Genomic DNA, 21,705 nt, shown 5'->3' on the forward strand with positions numbered 1-21,705 from the left:
TTTAAAGGGGTCATATGATGCGATTTCAATTTTTCCTTTCTCTTTGAAGTGTTACAAGCTCTTGGTGCATAAAGAAGATCTGTAAAGTTGCAAAGACTAAAGTCTCAAATCCAAAGAGATATTCTTTATAAAAGTTCAAGTTAATTTTATTTGTAGAGCACATATACAACAGCCACCAGGCTGACCAAAGTGCTTTCCAGAAGAGCAAAAATTTTACCACATACACAGAGAACAAACCAGACAAAAATTTAAAACCGCACGTTTAAAAATGACCATATCACAGTAGTCAATACACTAAGGAAAACAAACAAGTTTTAAGCGAGGACTTAAAAACAGACAAAAGAAGGGGCCATTCTAATCTCTAAAGGTAGGGTATTCCAGAGTCGTGGCCCTGCCACCGCAAATGCACACTCCCCTCTACGCTTAAGCCTGACGTGAGGGACCACCAACAAGTACTGGTCACAGGATCGTAGGCTTCTAGATGGAGTATAGAAGTAAAGAAGGTCAGATAGATAGACAGGAGCTTGGTTATGTAGGGATTTATATACAAAGAGGATAATTTTAAAGTCTATTCTCTGACAAACCGGCAACCAGTGTAGAGATCTAAGAATTGGAGTGATGTGTTCATGTTTACGACACTTTAAAAGAAGTCTGGCTGCAGCATTTTGGACAAGCTGAAGACGTGCAATTTGAGATTTAGATATACCGCAATATAAAGAATTGCAGTAATCTAGACGAGACGTAACGAACGCATGAACAGCCATTTCTAAAGTTTTAGAGTGAGAAAATGTTTAATTTTAGACAGTAAACGAAGCTGATAGAAACTGGACCCAATGACAGAAGAGATGCGTTTATCAAATTTTAAATGCTGGTCGACTAGAATACCTAGGTTCCGCACCCGCGAGGATCTAAAAACGGATAAACTTTCTAACTCGGGGCTTATACACTGAGAGTTATCATTTGGACCGAAACAATTACCTCGGTCTCGTCTTCATTTAGGTAGAGGAAATTTTGGGCTAGCCATGATTTAACCTCCTCTAAACATTTCAGAAGAGAAGTAATCGCAGTGGAATTGTTTTTCTTGATTGGTAGATAGATTTGAGTGTCATCTGCGTAGAAATGAAAAGACACACCATGTTTTCGTAGAATAGAGCCCAGAGGTAACATGTAAAGAGAGAATGGAGAGGGAGCTAAAATGGAGCCTTGTGGAAGGCCACAGGTCAGAGGAGCAGGGGAAGAGGAAAAATTACCCAACTTCACTAAAAACTTTCTGTCAGACCGGTATGACTGAAACCATTTCAGAACGTTTGCTTTTAGACCTACCCAAGACTCTAATCTAGATAATAGTGAGGAGTGGTCTATGGTATCAAAAGCAGCCGATAAATCTAAAAGAATAAGAACCACCGAGTCTCCAGAATCAGTAGAGAGGTAAATATAATTTAACACTCTCAAAAGGGCGGACTCAGTGCTGTGAGCAGACTTAAAACCAGATTGAAAAACCTCATTAATACTATTAATAGTCAGAAAATGTTGAAGTTGATTCAGCACAATTTTCTCCAAAACTTTTGAAATGAAAGGTAAAACAGAAATAGGCCGAAATTTTTTTAGGACAGAAGGATCCAGTAAAGGCTTCTTGAGCAGAGGAGTGACCATAGTGACTTTAAGGTTGGCAGGAACAGAGCCCGTTTGGAGACACTTACTAATAAAAGACACCAAACCTTGCCCAATCGAATCGATAATTAATTTAAAAAATCTCGGGTGAAAAGTTAAGAGTCAACCACGCCTACCTAAAACGGCTCGTTCTAACACGCCCCCAAATGTCTACGTCATTGTGTGGGAAGATTTGCATAACGCCACCCAAATGTTCACTCAAAGAAAGAAGGCGTAACTTTTATTCTCGCTGTAGTATTGTTGTTGCCGCCGCCGCCGCCATGTCGTGAAGGCGCTGTGTTTCGTTGTGAAAGCGAAACTACTTTGGTTGGCCTTCCAAAAGAGGATGATATCTGCTTCGTCATGCCTAGAGCTGATCCATGCTGGTCGCTGAGGAAATACATCAACTTTGCGCTGTGGATCGCCGGATCGGCTTTCACCGTGGACGAAGCGGAGTCCAGCCCGGGGTCGTCACATGTGGTTGCCGCATCCCCGCCGGACGCCGTTCTCAAGCCCGCCCGGCGCCCGCCTCTGCTCACTCAAGCCGGCCTCCGCATACTGTAGGCCTCTGGCCTCCGCTCTCTCTAGCCCGCCGTGTGTGATGCTTTTTCGTTGTGAAAGCGAAATTACTTTGTTTGGCCTTCTAAAAGAGGACACGACTAGAAATCAGTGGTTAAGTTGTATTTACCACACTGTTCCAGAACACTTCAACCCAAATATTCAGATGTGTGCAGCACATTTTATGGAGGACTGTTTCCTGATCCTGGTAGAGTAGACTACAATGCCGGCTGTTCGCAGTCTGTAAGTACATTTTTTTTATATTTAAAAAATTTGCCACTGACGATTCAAACGTGAGTTTTTTGGGCAGTGTAGAGTAGCACTTGTTGTTTGTCATTTCTCTGATCACAAATGCAGACATGGTTTTATGTTACGCTCCAGCCGGACAAGGCATCACAATATGGTAAGGGGCGTAACATTTCCGTCACACGCTTGAGGTATTCGGCCAATCACAACGCACTGGATAGCTGGCCAATCAGAGCACACCTCGCATTTCAGACCGATGGGCTTTGTAAAAATCAACGCGTTTCAGAAAGGCGGGGCATAGAGGAGAAACAATAATATACAGTATGTGGAAAATAATGGGGTTTTTTTTACCTTAAACCGCATAAACATTTCATTACACCAAATACACAAAATAATGTTCTTTTTAGCTGGATCATATGACCCTTTTAAGGAACATCCTGCCCATTCTTGTCACTATAAAGAACATAAATTAACATAAAACAAAAAAGTGTTCCAAATGACTTGACAAACAGACCCAAATTTTAATTAAATGGAACCTTGATTTAACCTAGATCTCATTGGTGAGTAGTAGTGATGTCTGATTTGTTAACATATTGTTCATTGGAGTCAAATCTTTTCCAGAGAATGATCTGGTTCACAAAACCAGGTCCCAATGATGATTTGTTCTTGAATCGGACTGATTCAAGTTCAACTCAATGGCTCAATTATGCGGTTGCAGTGATTAACAAATTGAATGGGAAGATTATCAGTGAACAAATCATATAGAACAGTTTTTGTGAATTGACAGATTCATTAAAAGGATCTGACTCAGAATCTCCTTTTGTGAAAATTACAGTATGTGGTTTGAACAGCAAAAGGATGAGATTAAGTGAGATCAGATTAAATATAGCATGTCAGGCTAGTTTTTGAATTAAACACTAGAGGGAGTCATTGTGCCACAGATCAAGAGCCTTTGAAACGATGCTTTAGTAGTTTTAGTCATAAAACTAGAAGGGCTATTAGTTTTTGTTTTTTGCCTCTGGGTTTGTGCTGAGTCATTTAAACAAATTCACGTCAATGTGACATTCTTGTCTCTTGGAAATCAATATTGTGATGTATAATGTGATGCGTACAGAATGAATCAACTTAATAAAGGTGTCTAAACTGTGTGTTTGTACATATAGTCTGCAGGAGCTGTTTGGTGAAGTACCTAGAAGAGAATAACACGTGTCCCACATGTCGGATTGTCATTCACCAGAGCCATCCACTGCAGTACATCGGGTAAGAGTTTACCGCAAGTAAACAAACACGTCTCAATCAGTATAAACCCCACAGCAGCCCAGTAGGGGTCCATCAAAGCACACCGGTAAATATCATAGTCTTTGACTGCTGGCTTCTGTGCATGTTAGTTGCGTGTCGTGCAGCCACATGGGTATTTGAAGGCGACGTGGCTCCCTCCAGCTGTCTTTGTCCAGGGTGAATTATTGATGTCCAGGGTGGAGCATTCCTCTCCAGCACACTCATCCCAGAGAAAACATCTGCTGATGTAACCTGAAAGTTTTACGCACTTCTAGAACTGAATTGCTCCACGTGATGTCATTTTAAGGGCAGCAGCTGTGCTAAACCATCACAGGGTGTTTATTTATCACGACAGTGCAGAATATTGCACTTTTTTGGATGTTCAATTTTTCTAGTTTGAGATGAAGTGGCCGTGAAAGGAAGTGACCACTGGTGGCATTGTGCATAAGCAATTGAAGCATGCTATGTCGTTTTAAAGAGGGCACATCATAGAAAATGCACTTTGTAAATACGTTCACAACACATTTTTTTAATGTTTTGAAAAAAGTCTCACTCACCAAGGCTGCATTTATTTGATCAAAAATACAGTAAAAACTACTAAAAATCTCACTGACCCCAATTTTTTTAATTTATTTATTTTTACTTTTTTGCTCATTCTTAGGGTTGATGGTTTATTGTAAGCTGCTTGTTGAGGAGAGTTATTACTTTAAGTGATCACACTTTTTCTGAGTTATGATTTTTGCCTGGCAGACAATATAAGACAAAAATCCTTTAGACTTACATAAAAGGAGAGGCAAAGACTTATCTAGAGACCAAAGTGACATAGACATGTGAACTCTTTTGACTGTAAGCAACCACAACTAGCTCCATAAAATGTGAATAAAAAATAAATAAAAAATTTTACTTGCAGGTTATTAAATATCATGTTTTTAAATCTTATGTGACTTGTAGCCTTAAAGATCATCTGTATGCATGTGTACTCTTAAAGAGTTGACCAAACAAGCCTTTTGCATTTATATCTCCAACTCAAACTTCCTGTTTCAACAGGAAAAGGCCTTAACCTTTTTATGCTGTGAGTACAAACTGCTGCTGAGAGACACGCGCAGATGTGCGTAGTGTGTAGGTGTGTGTAAACTGTCGGGGTGTGGCGTCCATCTGCCCCCTGAGCATCGGTGCCTCTGTGTCTGATGGATCCGCTGGTGCACTGGGCCGGATGCCAGGTCTTTCATAATTGTCATTTAGCAGCATAGAAGCTTGCAGCCACTCGCTGATGAGAAACATTTTCCAAACACATTAAATATTCACCACGGTCCCAGTGCTTCCTTCTGAATGGGGCGGAAAAGAGTCGACCCAGCCCTGCTGGTAGATGAAAGCCGTGTGGGATACGAGAAGAAGAGACAATATAAGAGTTCGGGGTCAGTTACATTATGTCGTATGCCGTCAAACCAGCTCCTCTCCCTCTCCGCATGATTAACCTGACCTTAGTTTAACACCCCGGTGTTTACGAGCCACGCTGTTTGATCGTGAATGAAAACTGGATTTGTCTGTATTAACAGTGGCAGCTTATTGATCCTCAGCTCTCTCTGGTACTTGCTAAACATACACCCACACACAAACAGAGCTTTTGTTGATCAGCTAGCTAAATGCCAGTCACTCCTTCACCACCAGGCCCACCGGCCCCCTCTGTGGAAGCTCAGTGGCGGCTAATTGGACCTCTACCTTCCCCGCCAGGCTGCTGGGATTTGGGAACAGGTGGCGGCTCTGGCTGTGCACAAGGGACACAGGTGTTCCTCTGCCTCACAATCCTGATCGCTCTCGGTCTCTCTTTCTCTCTCATTGTGTCCTCAGGGAGCAGATCAGCTAACAGCAAGCTGGACTCTGACACAGAATGTGGCCTGGTTTCTCAAAGTGGCACGAGTGTAGATCTAAGATCAGTTTCCAACTGGTCTGAGTCATTATGTGCTATTAAGAGGAACTGACCTGCCACAAGGACTTGTACACTGAACTAGGAATCAAATAAATCAAATAAAAATAAAATCAAATAAATTGCATATTGTTTTTGCATTGTGACATTATTTTCATTACAATTATGAGTTCCTTTTACTGAAATATACTGATGTTTATTATGCTTTATAGACATATAAGTTTGGAGTCATGACGAGTTTTTTAAAGAAACTATTGCTTTTATTTAACAAGGACACATTTGATTGGTCAAAGGTGACAACATATATTTATAATGTTATAGAAGATTTATGTTACAAGTAAATGCTGTTCTTTTGAACTTGCTTCTCATCAAAGAATCACAAAGCGCAACTGTTTTCGACATTGATAATAATAAGAAATGTTTCTTGAGCACCAAGTTAGCATATTAGAATTTGAATGCTGTCTTGGTGAGCATTAGATTCTGTAATGTTTTTGAAAGAAGTTTCTTATGACTTTTGAAAAGTAGAGTAAATGCTTTAATACCACTATTACGTTTCTTTAAATACAGTAATGAGAATTTGGGGTAAATGTTCTTAAATTTCATGAAAATAATGTCTCAATCCAAGCAATTTTTTAAAAGTCCTTATGTAAATCTTCTCAACATGTTTTATGATATTTAAAGGATATTTAAAGTTTCAGATATCTTGTCAGATTTTTCCAGAGTTCGTTTACAGTGTCCTAGAAAGTATAAGCAACATGACGAGAGCTGTGAATCTCAAAGCGGGTGCTTGTTTTGGTTGTTGGCTGCTTGGAACCGGCACTTTTTTTTTTTTTCGGCATGGTAACATGTTCTCGGAGGCAGGCAGCCGTACCAGAGGCGCCACAGAGATGAACATGTCAACACACGCTTAATAGGTTTTACCTCCGAGCCCTGGGAACCGCCAGTCACAGGAGAATATAGAGACACGAGGAAGAACTACACTATATGCTAATTAACAATCATAGTTATGAGGAAACATGCCTGCCGAATGCAAATGCGAAATGCAATTTTCTTGGTGTTGTTGTTTGTGCATTTCTTGGTGTAATAATTCACATTTGAATAAATTATATTCATTACTGTTTCTCTCTTCCCTCAGCCATGACCGAACAATGCAAGATATTGTCTATAAGTTGGTGCCAGGGCTGCAAGAAGGTTTGTCCCCCCCCCACACACTCCCTTTTTGTTTTTGGAGGTTTCATATTTTTCTTATGTAAAGCATATTCTGTGAAGCAGCTTATGATGTGTAAGATTTTAATAGTAAGGCTTTAATTTTTCCTCTTCGCTCTCTTGTGTGCAGCGGAGATGAAGAAACAGAGAGAATTCTATCAGAAGTTAGGCATGGAGGTTCCCGGAGACATCAAAGGAGAACTGTGCAACATGAAAACCCACCTGGACACTCAACACAATGGTACGTCCCAGCACTCTTTAACTACTGTCGGTGGTACAGTCCATCTACCTTCACCGTGGAAGTGGTACAGTATGTCTTTAAATCATTCAAAAAACATGCCTCTGTCACATTTCACCTCTCCTCCCCCCCCAAAAATACAAAATAAATTATAATTTGCATAAAGACACTAAAGCATGTTGAAGAAATAATACAATTTCTTCATTTCTGTAACACATACAGATTTACGTTTGAATGCTTCCTGTAATCTCAGTGGCTTTTCTCATTACTGAAATGGAGTCTTTTTTTTCCAACAATAGACAGTTATTATAACTCTAATATACATGCCAATGCAAATAATGCAGTACCATTCAAAAGTTTGGGGATCAGTATTTTTTATTTATTTATTTTTATTAATATTTTTATTTACGCATTAAAGAATGCATTCAATTGATCAGAAGTGACAGTAAAAAAAACATTTACAGTGTTAAAATAGATTTCGGTTTCAAATAATGTTCTTTTGAACTTTCATCGACCGAATCTTGAAGAAAAAAAAAGTATAATGGTTTCCACAAAAACATTAAGTAGCACAACTGTTTCTCAACTTTCATAATAAGAAGAAATGTTTCTTGAGCAGCAAATCAAAATATTAGTGATTTGGTGATTAGTGATGATGATGAAAATTCAGTTTTGACATCACAGGAAAAAGAAACCGAAAACCGTTATTTTAAATTGAAATAGTTTACAATATTATTGTTATTACTGTGATTTGGATCATATTGATCAAACAAATGGGAAGCATACAGGACTTCTTTCAAGAACATTAAAAAGTCTTACTGACCTCAAACCTTTGAATAATATATATATTTTTTGCATTAAAGTAAAGAAAATTGATGTGAAATCGTGCTTTAATTTTCACATTGCAACTTAACATTTGTTTACGCATTATATTGCCTATATAAATCTAAAGGCATGTTTGAAAGTCTCTGGACTCAAAACAAGCACATTATTTCAGTTGATTTGGTGGTAAACAGGCACTTACATTTTGTTTGAGGAAACAGTCATCTAAAGCCAGGCAGTAACTTGCTCTTTTCATCTTTCAGCACTGTGCGCCGTGATAAAGTCTGTGCAAATACTGAGCCTCAAGCAGGTTGAGTCAGCAGTCATAATGGCTGGATTCATGCATTGTAGTAAATAAGACTCAGACATAAGTGGTCTCTTGTTCCACATTGTCTCAGCTAGTTTAGCAGACCTGTTTTTTTCCTCAATAGCGCTTCATTTGAAGTCTTCAGTCCTCAAGCACTCCACAGAACTATCAGACTGAACTGAGAGGAGAGGCACGTTGTGAAATGATGATGTAACTGACTGCGTTACTACATTACCTACCCACAAATAAGCATAAAGCATGACAGCCATTATTTATGAGTTTTATGAGCATCGAAAGTGCTTTTCTGGCCTGGTATCACAGGTGTGCTATTATAAGGGTGATTTTAGAGAGACCTGAATCTGCCATGGTAGGGTACCTGACAGTGCTTCTCAAATCCCATCACAGTGGATATTAACCAGACTGTTGCCGAGCTTAAAAAAGAAGTCACCCTTCCGGAAAGCATGGTAAAATTGCTACCTGAGCTTTCCACCTCATCCACGGACAGCTTTATAGAGGCACCCCGTCTATTAACCACCCTAACGAAATGTATTTAGCTGGAAGTCCTGCCTTTTCTCTCCTTCACAGTCTGCTTGCCGCAGATTAGCTCAGACTCCGTGAACTTCTTTTCCAGTCAGGGAACATTTTAACTATCGGAAAGGATATTCGGAGTGTCCTGGGAAGAAGCCATCGCTGTTGTAGTCAAGGCTTAAGAACGACTGAACCTAGACTGCAATTCGGCCAGATGCACAAAATCTCTTTCCCTTTCCCATTACTGCAGTAGAGATTTCTGGTGATGCAATGACAATGTCATAGTGATGTTCGACAGTCCCTCATACAAAATCATGAGGGTGTGTGGACAGTCGATTAGTTGAAATGCAATAAAATAAGTCAACCATACTCAACTGGACTGGTCATATGTATCGAATTCCATCCTGCATTGGCCAGTTTTGGAGATTTTTTTATAAAAAAATTTGGATTTTCATAGTTAAATACAGCATCTGTGGCCTGCTGTCAACAGCCACAGAAAAAAAATAAGGTCAGTTAAGATTTTATTTTTAAATAATTTTGAAAAAAATATCTTCTGCTTAACAAGGCTGCATTTATTGTAAAAAAAATGTTAATATTGTGAAATATTATTATAAGTTAAAATAACTAATTTGTTTTAATATATTTTAAAAAGTAATTTATTCCTGTGATGCAAAGCTGAATTTTACAGTACTCCAGTCTTCATCACATGATCCTTCAGAAACTATCCTATTATGCTGATTTGGTGCTCAAGAAACGTTTTTTTATTATAATCAATATTTGAAAACAGTTGTGCTGCTACATATCTTTGATGAATGGAACATTATAAACATTTGTAACATTATAAACATCTTTACTGTCACTTTTGATTAATGCATTTTGCTGAATAAAAGTATTGATTTAAAAAAATATATTAAATCTTACTGACCCCAAACTTTTGAATGGTAGAGTAGGTTACATTGGATCCCTGCAATTCGGCCAGATGCACAAAATCTCTTTCCCTTTCCCATTACTGCAGTAGAGATTTCTGGTGATGCAATGACAATGTCATAGTGATGTTCGACAGTCCCTCATACAAAATCATGAGGGTGTGTGGACAGTCGATTAGTTGAAATGCAATAAAATAAGTCAACCATACTCAACTGGACTGGTCATATGTATCGAATTCCATCCTGCATTGGCCAGTTTTGGAGATTTTTTTATAAAAAAATTTGGATTTTCATAGTTAAATACAGCATCTGTGGCCTGCTGTCAACAGCCACAGAAAAAAAATAAGGTCAGTTAAGATTTTATTTTTAAATAATTTTGAAAAAAATATCTTCTGCTTAACAAGGCTGCATTTATTGTAAAAAAAATGTTAATATTGTGAAATATTATTATAAGTTAAAATAACTAATTTGTTTTAATATATTTTAAAAAGTAATTTATTCCTGTGATGCAAAGCTGAATTTTACAGTACTCCAGTCTTCATCACATGATCCTTCAGAAACTATCCTATTATGCTGATTTGGTGCTCAAGAAACGTTTTTTTATTATAATCAATATTTGAAAACAGTTGTGCTGCTACATATCTTTGTAGAAACCTTATTTAAAAAAAATGTCAGGATTCTTTGATGAATGGAACATTATAAACATTTGTAACATTATAAACATCTTTACTGTCACTTTTGATTAATGCATTTTGCTGAATAAAAGTATTGATTTAAAAAAATATATTAAATCTTACTGACCCCAAACTTTTGAATGGTAGAGTAGGTTACATTGGATCCCTCTTATCAATATTAATAATAAAAAAAAAAAAAAGTTTTTTTTTATGCTTCCATAAATCTGTAATGAGATGCAGCCCTAGTTTCTGATCTGATCAGTGGGCAATGAGAAGCGTTCTTTGGGCAGGTTGAATCACAAATGAATCTGTTTCCATTGATGAGGTGCAGAATTGTTTTGGAGTTTGGCGAATGCGTGGGGGAGCAGCTTGAGATAATTGCTTTTTTTGTGTTTGATGAATGTTTCTTCACTATGTAATGAAGAAACTCTTCCCAGACTCACAAACTAGTACTCAATATAATTCCAGCTCTGAGAAGCAATGAATTACAAATTCTTAGAATCTTAATACGAACTATGATAAACTTGTTGTTTTAAAATGTGAAGATGATGTTTGGAAAGATAAATGCCTGTGCTTTTATTTCTATGTAGTTTGAAAGCAGAATTGTGGAGAGATGGATGTACACAAAAAAGGTGGTTCTTATGGGTGTCTGGCGACTGTCTTGTTAAATTTTTTTTGTTTGTTTACATTTTACCCCACTAGGTGACTTGAAATCAGAAGATCCAGCCAACAAGGAAGCAGGAGACGAGAAAGCCGAGGAAGACAATGACTACCATCGCAGTGATGAGCAGGTAGGTTTCCCTGTACCCATCTGACCTTGCTAATGTCCCACAAGGGAGCCTCACACTCTGTTAGCATGACCTAGTTAGTAAGAATGCGTAAGGTCTATGTTTGAAATATCATACAGTACTGCTGTACTAGTCTATTTCTGCAGTGTACAGTACTTTGGAATACATGGATGAATTGGAAGAATTGTTACTGGGACGCAAGAACGGTCTATTTGTATAGATATGACATTCTGTTATTTATTTATGTTAATGATTGTTCTAATTAATCTGTGTTTTCTTTGTTTGCGATTGATATGGAGTAGCAATTTGACAATTTCATGTTAAATAAGTAAATGAAAGATTGCGCTGATCTGTCACATATTAGGAGTTAAACGGATTGCAGTTGATCTGTAATACGTAGGGATGAGACCCTAACGTTCGGTACTCACGTGATTCGCAGATTAATTTGGCAATTTACACGTACAAGCAATTTTAAACCACAAGAAGAAGAAACGAAAGAGAGCTCAATTCGTCACGACATTGTCATTCTCTGTGCTTTAAATATTTTTTTTATTGCTTATCTGAAAAAATAGTCCGATCTGTGACTAAAAAAAAAACACAATATAGGCTAATGCGTTGAACCCATAGACTGAATAAAAACAGGTTGAACCACTATATAATGCTATTATTATTATTATGCTAATATATTATATATATTACATATATATATATATATATTAGAGGGTTGTCTATAATATAGATCTACAGTGGTGTGAAAAAGTTGTTGCCCCCTTCCTGTTTTTTTAATTGGTTGCATATTTGTCACTTAAAAGATTCAGATCATCAAACCAATTTTAATATTACGCAAAGATAATGCAAGTAAATACAAAATGCAGTTTTTAAATTATAATTTCATTTATTAAGAGAAAAAAGCTGTCCAAACCTACCTGGCCCTACGTGAAAATGTATTTGCCCCTCCTCTTAAATCATGAAAGAACTGTGATTAACCACATAATTTTAGAAAGCGGAGTTAAATTTCACTAGCCACACGCAGGCCTGATTACTGCCAGACCTGTTGAATCAAGAAATCACTTAAATAGAACCTGTCTGACCAAGTGAAGCATGCTTAAAGAGCAACACATCATGCCACGATCTAAAGAAATTCAAGAACAGATGAGAAACAAAATAGTTGACATGTATCAGTCTTGAAAGGGTTAAGGCTTTTCTAAGGCTTTGGGACTCCAGCGAACCACGGTTAGAGCCATTATCCACAAATGGAGAAAGCTTGGAACAATGGTGAACCTTCCCAGGAGTGGCCGGCCAACCAAAATTATTCCAAGAGCGCAACAACGACTCATCCAGTCACAAGCAAGTCCACCTTTGAATGGCTCAAGAAAAACTAAATTAAAGTTTTGGAGTGGCCAAGTCAAAGTCCAGACTTCTATCCGATTGAGATGCTGTGGCATGACCTTAAACAGTCCATTCATGCTCGAAAACCCTCCAATGTGGCTGAATGAAAACAATTCTGCAAAGAAGAGTGGGCCAAAATTCCTGTGAAAGACTCATTGCCATTTATCGCAAACGCTTAATTGCTGTTGTTGCTGCAAAGGGTGGTTATTAGCAATTACTTTTTCACGTAGTGCCAGGCAGGTTTGGACAGCTTTTTTCCCTTAAAGGGGTTATATGATGCTTTTTTAAAGATAATTATTTGGTGTATTTGGTGTAACAGAATATGTGCGCGCACGCACACACACACACACCGCTCTCTCTCTCTCGCTCGCTCGCGCGCACACACACACACACACACGATGCGCAAAACTCCGCATTTGAACAGTCAATTGCAAATACTTAAACTAATAACATAACAGTAGCTGATTCAGAAGCGCCAGATTGTCATAGCAAAGTCAGAATTACCTCCTCTCCTAGGTTCACGAAACGGTCGTCCATAAAATGCATTGCTGTTCTGTTGTAAGTAATCTTAAAGATTCCTAAATGCATCTACTTTCGGAAGGCCAAATAAAGTGCTTTTGCTTTCGCTTAGAAACACACAGCGTCTCCCTGACATGGCTGCTTCAACACTAACGGCGGTTACTGAAACCACGCCTTCATTCTTTGCGTGAACATTATTGCACAATACTTCAATATTGAACAATATTTCCACATAGTGAGGTAGATATGTGGGGGCGTGTTAGAACAAGCCGTTTTAGGGGGGCGTGGCAGAGTCTTAACTTTGATAAAGAATATATCTTTGGTTTTGAGACTTTAGTCTTTGCAACTTCAGGGATCTTATCTATGCACAATCAGCTTGTAACACTCCAAAGAGAAAGGAAAACTTGAAATCGCATCGTATGACCCCTTTAATAAATGAAATCATAATTTCAAAACTGCAGTTTGTATTTACTCATATTATCTTTGTGTATAATAAAATTAGTTTGATGATCTGAATCTTTTAAGTGTGACAAATATCCAAACAATTAAAAAAACAGGAAGGGGGAAAAAACTTTTTCACAGCTCTGTATATGTTTTAGAGGGTTGGTAGTTGGTAGTCATTAAAGATTCTTATATAGTAGAATTTGTATTCCTGCTCTCCTCTGAGCTTCTTAACAATGTAATAACAGAAGGTTGTGCGGCTGCTGTCTACTCACTGCTTCTGCATTTTGGAATAGATTCTCTTCCTTATATAGAATCAGATTTCAGTGAAGTGTAGGGTGTTCTGTCTGTTGTGCTGCATATACCATCTTAGACATATTTGTGTGGTTGGCAATATTAAAATATATACTTTTTTTTTTTTGCAATTGTTGCATTTCCAGCAAAAACAACTCATAAAATAACTCATACTGTGATATAAGAATCCCTAGTGGAGTGTGTGCTTGTGTGAGCGAGATTTATAGAGCAGAAAGCACAAAGAAGAACAGAAGGCATGGAACAGTATGCTAGGATGTAAGTATGGGTGTGTGTTCTTGTTTGTAGGAGGAAGAGATCAATGAAGATCTCAGCGTTACTGATGTCCTGTTGTCATGAGTTGTCTTGCAAAAGTGCGTGGACAGATTGTCTGTTCATGCGGTCTGCTGTAGTAAAGCTGAAACAGGCACTTTGGCCTCATATATATAATATAAAAAGCGAATGAAAATTTCAGCAGTGCTCGTTCAACTATGCTCGGATGGCTGTGGAACACTTCTGCTAATGTGTATGTTGGATCAGACCCATCCGGCGTGACCTTGTGAGGAGAAAGTGGAGCCAAAAAGAACCAGCTTGTGCCAAAACTGGGAAATGCACATGAATTCAATGGATTTGAACAGTGGGATTTATTGATTTGTTTAGCACCATTTGAAAGTGAAAAGTGAAGTGACGTGTGGCCAAGTATGGTGACCCATACTCAAAATGTATGCACTGCATTTAACCCATCCAAGTTGGGGATTCAGTGCCTTGCTCAAGGGTCTCACCTCAGTCGTGGTATTGAAGGTGGAAGAGAGCCATATTTATCCCATCCAAAGTGCACACACACAGCAGTGAATACACATACACCGTGAAAACACACCCGGAGCATTGGGCAGCCATTTTTTTGCTGCGGCGCCCGGGGAGCAGTTGCCTGGCTCAAGGGCACATCAGTCGTGGTATTGAAGGTGGAGAGAGTGCTGTACATTCACTCCCCCCACCTACAATCCCTCTAACCATTAGGCCACGACTTCCGACTTTTCCGGCACGGGAGCAGTTGCCTGGCTCAAGGGCACATCAGTCGTGGTATTGAAGGTGGAGAGAGTGCTGTACATTCACTCCCCCCACCTACAATCCCTCTAACCATTAGGCCACGACTTCCGACTTTTCCGGCACGATGCAACGGATAAAAAGACATGGTTTTAGTGTGACGTGTCATGTGGCCAAGTGGGGTGACCCATATTTATCCCATCCAAAGTGCACACACACAGCAGTGAATACACATACACCGTGAAAACACACCCGGAGCATTGGGCAGTCACTTTTTTGCTGCGGCGCCCGGGGAGCAGTTGCCTGGCTCAAGGGCACATCAGTCGTGGTATTGAAGGTGGAGAGAGTGCTGTACATTCACTCCCCCCACCTACAATCCCTCTAACCATTAGGCCACGACTTCCGACTTTTCCGGCACGATGCAACGGATAAAAAGACAGTATATGTCATTATAATCCGTAATTATGTCCCCACTGGATGCAACAAATGCCTCATTTAAAATGGGTTTTAATGTTTTTGTCTCGTCGCTCCGGCCGGAGAGGGCATCACGGTATTGTAAGGGGCGTAACATTTCCGTCACACGCTTGAGGTATTCAGCCAATCACTGGATAGCTGGCCAATCACAGCACACCTCGTTTTTCAGAACGATGAGCTTTGTAAAAATCTACGCGTTTCAGAAAGGCGGGGCATAGAGGAGAAACAATAATGTACAGTATAGTGTTAAAAGGATCATATGATGCGATTTCAATTTTTCCTTTCTCTTTGGAGTGTTACAAGCTCTTAGTGCGTAAAGAAGAACTGTAAAGTTGCAAAGACTAAAGTCTCAAATCCAAAGAGATATTCTTTATAAAAGTTAAGAGTCAGCCACACCTACCTAAAACGGCTCGTTCTAACACGCCCTCACATACAGTGAAGTATGGTTGTTGCCGCCGGTGTCATGTCGTGAAGGCGCTGTGTGCTTAGTTGTAAAAGCGAAACTACTTTGTTTGACCTTCCAAAAGAGGACGATATTGTTTCGTCATGCCTGGAGCTGATCTGTGCTGGTTGCTGAGGAAATACTTCAACTTCACGCTGTCGATTGCCGGATCGGCTTTCACTGTGGATGAAGCGGAGTCCAGCCCGGGGTCGTCACATGTGGTTGCCGCAGGCCCATTCTCAAGCCCGCCCGCCTCCGCTGACTCTAGCCCGCCGTGTGTGACGCTGTGTTTTGTTGTGAAAGCGAAACTACTTTGTTTGGTCTTCCAAAAGAGGACGATATCCACTTCTTCATGCCTGGAGCTGATCCGTGCTAGTCGCTGAGGTAATACATCAACTTAGTGCTGTGGATCGTCGGATCGGCTTTCACCGTGGACGAAGCCTGGGGGTTGTCACATGAATAATGTACAGTATGTGGAAAATAATGTGTTTTTTGAACCTTAAACCGCATAAACACATTTCATTACACCAAATACACAAAATACTGTTCTTTTTAGCAGCATCATATGACCCCTTTAATTTCGTTAACGAAGACTATGACGAAAAATGTTCATTGACTAGCTTTTTTCCCATGACGAAGACGAGACGACAATAAGGTAGAGGTCTACACAGGTCCAAAAACCGAACCGGAAGAGACCCGTAAATGTGCTACACTGAACCGACCTGGACCCGTTTATTATTTTGAAAGTTGGACCCGGGCCCGTGCAGAACCGAGAAATGTCAAAAATCTACTACCCGGGACCGACGCGGACGTCAATTATTTGAAAGATGGACCCGAACCCGGCCGGGAAGACACAGACCAGACTGGACCCGATCGGCACATATTCCACAGCAAATTGCTATTAACAAGTCGATAAACAAGTTGCGAAAATTAAACTTTTTGTCTTACCTAATGTAAGAAGCCTTCTCCCTTGTACCTGACTGTGATGCACACAATCCTCCTTGCCAAGAAAGTTCCATCCGTGTTATTCCTCTCTTGCCAATTGAAATGCGTAATCCACTCATTATTCCAGTTTCAAAAGTCCACTTGCTGTCACGGTGACGGATGACAAATGCGACTTTGCAGTTTTGCATTTTTTGTATCTCGAGTCAACTTGCATAATAATTTAGACTGTTTGCCCATTTGGATTATAATAACGATTGCTCGTCCAGTGCCATGGCTGCTGACGTTAGCTTTACTTATTTGCTATCATCTCTGTGCTCTCTGAGCCGAGTCTGAGCAAAGTATTTTAGAGATAACAACAAGATGGTTCATTCATAATATTATTTTAAAAAATAATCAATAATAACTCACATCACTCATGAAGGTATCCATTATCACCGTGCGTGTGCATTAACTCCGCCCACCCTGCTTCTGATGATGTCGTTCGGGTTTTCTTTTTTCCCCCACCTTATTTCAAATTACCGACTCACACTTTTCTCATCCTAATTTTACAAGTTGAAAGTTACAAAACAACACATGCACAGCGCTGACTGACTCTGATAACGGCCGGGTGCTCTCAGAGTCCGATCGATTTGGGTATTACACACAATGTTAAACAGACCCGGGACCCGAAGTAATGGATTGGGACCCGACCCGGACCCGGACCCGGCTGACCATTTAAAATATAGCCCTGAACCCGTACGGATCCCGGGTTGGGTCCCGGGTCCTCCGTGTAGACCTCTACAATAAGGTCAATAAATGATAACAAAGACTAAATCAACATGCAATTTCGTTGACGAAATAAGACGAGACTAAAATGTATTCAAAAAGATAAAAACTTGACCAAAAACCTCCTTTTATTTTCGTCAAAAAAATGAGACAAAATGTTATTGCAGACTGCTCTACACGCCTCTACTATGCAAGCTTTCATGAGTGCGGTTGCCAGATATCAAGAGTTCTAATCCCCGAATCAGAGCTTCGCTGTTAAAGGGGTCATATAATGTTGCTAAAAAGAACATTATTTTGTGTATTTGGTGTAATGAAATGTGTTTATGCGGTTTAAGGTTCAAAAACACATTATTTTCCACATACTGTACATTATTGTTTCTCCTCTATGCCCCGCCTTTCTGAAACGCGTCGATTTTTACAAAGCTCATCGGTCTGAAAAGCGAGGTGTGCTGTGATTGGCCAGCTATCCAGTGCATTATGATTGGCCGAATACCTCAAGCGTGTGACGGAAATGTTACACCCCTTACCATATTGTGATGATGCCCTGTCAGTCCGGAGCGATAATTCAAAAACATGAAAACCCATTATAAACGAGGCATTCCATTTAGTTACATTAAAAATTTATTTATTGCCAATTTTGTTCAATTTCCTTGCTGATCCATATCCAATCGTTCTAGCTCCAACCTTTTGAATGGTACTGTAAAGTGATTCAAATCAAAGATGTACAAAATGTCTGCTAAAAAAATCTGTTATGTCACTCACATTTTCTCGCAGCATCATTTATCTAGGATGCCACATTAATCAAGAATGCTTAAAGGTTTCTTTGTCAAATTCCATGTGGTGACACCATAGACTGTATAAAAACAGGGTGACACATATGTAGAATATTCTTCACAATAAGCAATACAAACTTTATACAAATAGTACAGTACAGGGCTAACAAAGCAAAAAGAAAATTGTGAGAGCCTCGATTAGAGATTGAAAGGTCATTCTACCAGTTTAGTAGGTTTAGTACCTGAAATATCATGGTTTTTACCTGTGTAAATATTTTGTGAAGCTCTACATGGTATCTGATATTTAGTCTGAGCCTAGACGGAATGGATTCAAACATTGCAAAACATGTTAAGCTTCAGTATTTGTTGAATTTTCTTGTTCACACAATGCAGTTACCTAAATCATCCATGTGATTATCAGTGCTAAGTCAAACTCACTCTCTCTCTCTCTCTCTCTCTTTCTCTCTCTCTCTCGCTTTTGTCGGTTCAGGTGAGTATCTGTCTGGAGTGTAACAGCAGTAAGCTCAGAGGCCTCAAGCGGAAGTGGATTCGTTGTTCGGCTCAGGCGACCGTTCTCCACCTCAAGAAGTTCATCGCAAGAAAGCTAAACCTGACATCTTTCAATGAGGTATGTGATCCGCCAGACCTGAAGCTTCGTAGGCCCTCATGCAGCGAGCGAAGTTCGAGACAAAACCCATTATCTTCCTTTTCCCTCGGTTGAAGTTAACTCGTTAGAGACCTTTGCCACCACGCCGGCTAGCATCAGCATTCACTTCATGACAATGGCTCTTGCGTGAGTCACCACACGGATTTCAAAGCTCCTCCGCGCTGTCACGTTTCTCACAAAGCTTTCAGCGTGCCTCATATTTTCAGAGACAAATAATAGCCTGTAATATCATTTGCTCTCTGTCATGTATCTTGCAGCCTGCCAACATCTCATAGTGCAATTTAACACAAAACTTGACTAATTACTGCTGCTCCATCACCGTTTTTTTTTCTACTTTGTGTTAGAAATGTGGGCTATTCCACCGCGCACATCCGTCAAAAACATTCCCCCGCAATAATACTGTCAGATGCCTGTTGTTCTCCGCAAGTATAGAGAGTTATATCTGCCAACAGTACAATACCACTTCGAAGCAAATAAAAAATATGACTCCGAAATGGCAGTGGTTTGTGTAGCGACTGCTTTGAAGTGCAGGAGAAAAGCAAAATCTTTGAAGAACTAAATTCTAATAAGCATCAAACGTTTCATTGTTTCACTGTCAGACGTTTCTGTCTCTGAACATCCCTGGCTCTCATCCTAGATGGCTTTAAACTCTGTATAGTGCCGAGAGCTCATGGCCTCCAGCAGGTGTTGCTGTGGTTGTACTGCTGTCGTTCGACTCACAGCGAGCCAAAACACACAGACACTGGCTCTGGTGTTTCAATGCACACTATTCCAGCGAGAGCGGTATCCCTTATACTGTGATACACATAATACTCTGGACGGTTATGGCTGCTCTTGTGCATTAAAGGTTTTACGTCTTTTGTTTTGGCTTGAATAATAGGTGGAACTGAATGTTTTGAGTGCACAAAGGACTGTCACTCTTCTGTAAAGCACCATAAAATCCCACCTGTCCCCAGAGACGTTCGTGCACAATTGATTATGCGGTTCTCTGGAATACTTTATTCTGATTGGTCGGTTGCAGCATTCTCTACTCATATTTTTGTGTAATGGCTGATAAACTGTATACTTGAGCATTGTCCTATTTATGTTCTACATATTTAGGTGTGAATAAAATATTTTTATATTGTAAATTTAATTTAAAAAATCACTCATAAGAGTAAAAAATAATGTAAAAGTGTGTGTGTGTGTGTGTGTGTATATATATATATATAGAGAGAGAGAGAGAGAGAGAGTTTGTTTATTTGGTGATTAGCTGTGGAATATGTTGGAGTATCTGTGCAAAACTAGATGTTTTAAAAATCAACTAGACTGTGGGGTGTAATGTCTTGAGATGCATTTAAGTTTTAAATGTATTAAACTTGACACATCATCTTAAAAACTTGGGCGTTAACTTGAGGCGGTAGATTCAATTTAATTCCTGTAATTGTTACACTAAAGTTTTTCTACATATTTAGGTGTGAATAAAATATTTTTATATTGTAAATTTAATTTAAAAAATCACTCATAAGAGTAAAAAATAATGTAAAAGTGTGTGTGTGTGTGTGTGTATATATATATATAGAGAGAGAGAGAGAGAGAGAGTTTGTTTATTTGGTGATTAGCTGTGGAATATGTTGGAGTATCTGTGCAAAACTAGATGTTTTAAAAATCAACTAGACTGTGGGGTGTAATGTCTTGAGATGCATTTAAGTTTTAAATGTATTAAACTTGACACATCATCTTAAAAACTTGGGCGTTAACTTGAGGCGGTAGATTCAATTTAATTCCTGTAATTGTTACACTAAAGTTGTAAACACGCTAAAAACTTCTCCAAAAAGTCTGAAGGTGCTAAAAATGTTAAAACTTAAAAATAATCAAGATATACTCACTGGGGATCTTTCCGCATGGCCAACTAGTCATCCAGCAGTCATCTATTTGACCATCCAGACCCATCCCTAATAAGGGCCACATTCAGTTTATTGTGTGCTAATGATCAGCTGACTTATTTAAAGGTACTGAAAGATCACGGAAAGCGTAGATTTGTTTAGACTTCTCTCGTATGGTATATTTTTTGGGGGTTTGTTTGCTATATTTGTGTGCTTGCTTTCAGCTGGACATCTTATGCAATGAAGAAATCTTGGGCAAGGACCATACTTTGAAATTTGTTGTGGTTACAAGATGGAGATTTAAGGTAATTAATGATAAATTTGCGTGCATTCACGAATGCTTGTTATAGATTAGCCTGGCTTTAGTCTTCCCATTTGCAGTATTGATGTGCATGTCACTTTCTATACATGCATGGATACTCTGCATAATTTTTATGCATGCATAATCAAATAGAGTATGTGAAGTTATGAAATTGTCTTTGTGTTGTATAGATGCGTTTGACTTTCTGTGCCTTTGTTTTCATTCTAGTGGCTCTATGACTTTCAGTCACACGAATGCTTGTTTGTTTTGTGTGCGTTCCAGAAATCCCCCCTCCTCCTTCATTACAGACCCAAAATGGATCTGCTGTAGTTGGATAGAAACGCTTGGTTGTTTTGGCCCAGTGGCTGAGGACTGTGCTACGTGCTATATATGCATAGACCATCAACGCCTACACCAAACAAACACGGATATGAGCCAGCAAACAACAAAACCAGCACAGCCACTGCGACACTGGCGACTTACGGGAACAACCGCTTTTTTCTGTCTGTTCGTCCGCTATATGTCCTAGATATGTGAAAAATTGAGAGAAAGCATATATTTATACTTTTGTATAGTTGAGAGAAGTGGAACCAAGACCCAATTGGTGCGCTGTTTACACTATTAAAACTAAAAAAGACAACAAAAAA

At 39.2% G+C, this 21,705-nt stretch overlaps 1 protein-coding gene across 1 annotated transcript in view; it reads left to right on the forward strand.

Moving 5' to 3' along the window:
- Positions 1–21,477, forward strand: part of LOC107562381 (polycomb group RING finger protein 3) — a 43,484-nt gene extending 22,007 nt beyond the window's left edge. Inside the window, exons 4-10 of the mRNA XM_016247009.1 lie at positions 3,618–3,714; positions 6,792–6,847; positions 6,993–7,103; positions 11,057–11,145; positions 18,716–18,853; positions 20,982–21,062; positions 21,341–21,477. Of these exons, the coding sequence (XP_016102495.1) occupies positions 3,618–3,714; positions 6,792–6,847; positions 6,993–7,103; positions 11,057–11,145; positions 18,716–18,853; positions 20,982–21,062; positions 21,341–21,388 (620 nt within the window). The 3' untranslated portion in view covers positions 21,389–21,477. The remainder of the gene's footprint in view (positions 1–3,617; positions 3,715–6,791; positions 6,848–6,992; positions 7,104–11,056; positions 11,146–18,715; positions 18,854–20,981; positions 21,063–21,340) is intronic.
- The last annotated feature ends 228 nt before the right edge of the window (positions 21,478–21,705 follow it).

This window comes from Sinocyclocheilus grahami, unplaced genomic scaffold (assembly GCF_001515645.1).
Source record: "Sinocyclocheilus grahami isolate Dianchi unplaced genomic scaffold, SAMN03320097.WGS_v1.1 scaffold820.1, whole genome shotgun sequence".
Lineage (NCBI taxonomy): Eukaryota > Metazoa > Chordata > Actinopteri > Cypriniformes > Cyprinidae > Sinocyclocheilus > Sinocyclocheilus grahami.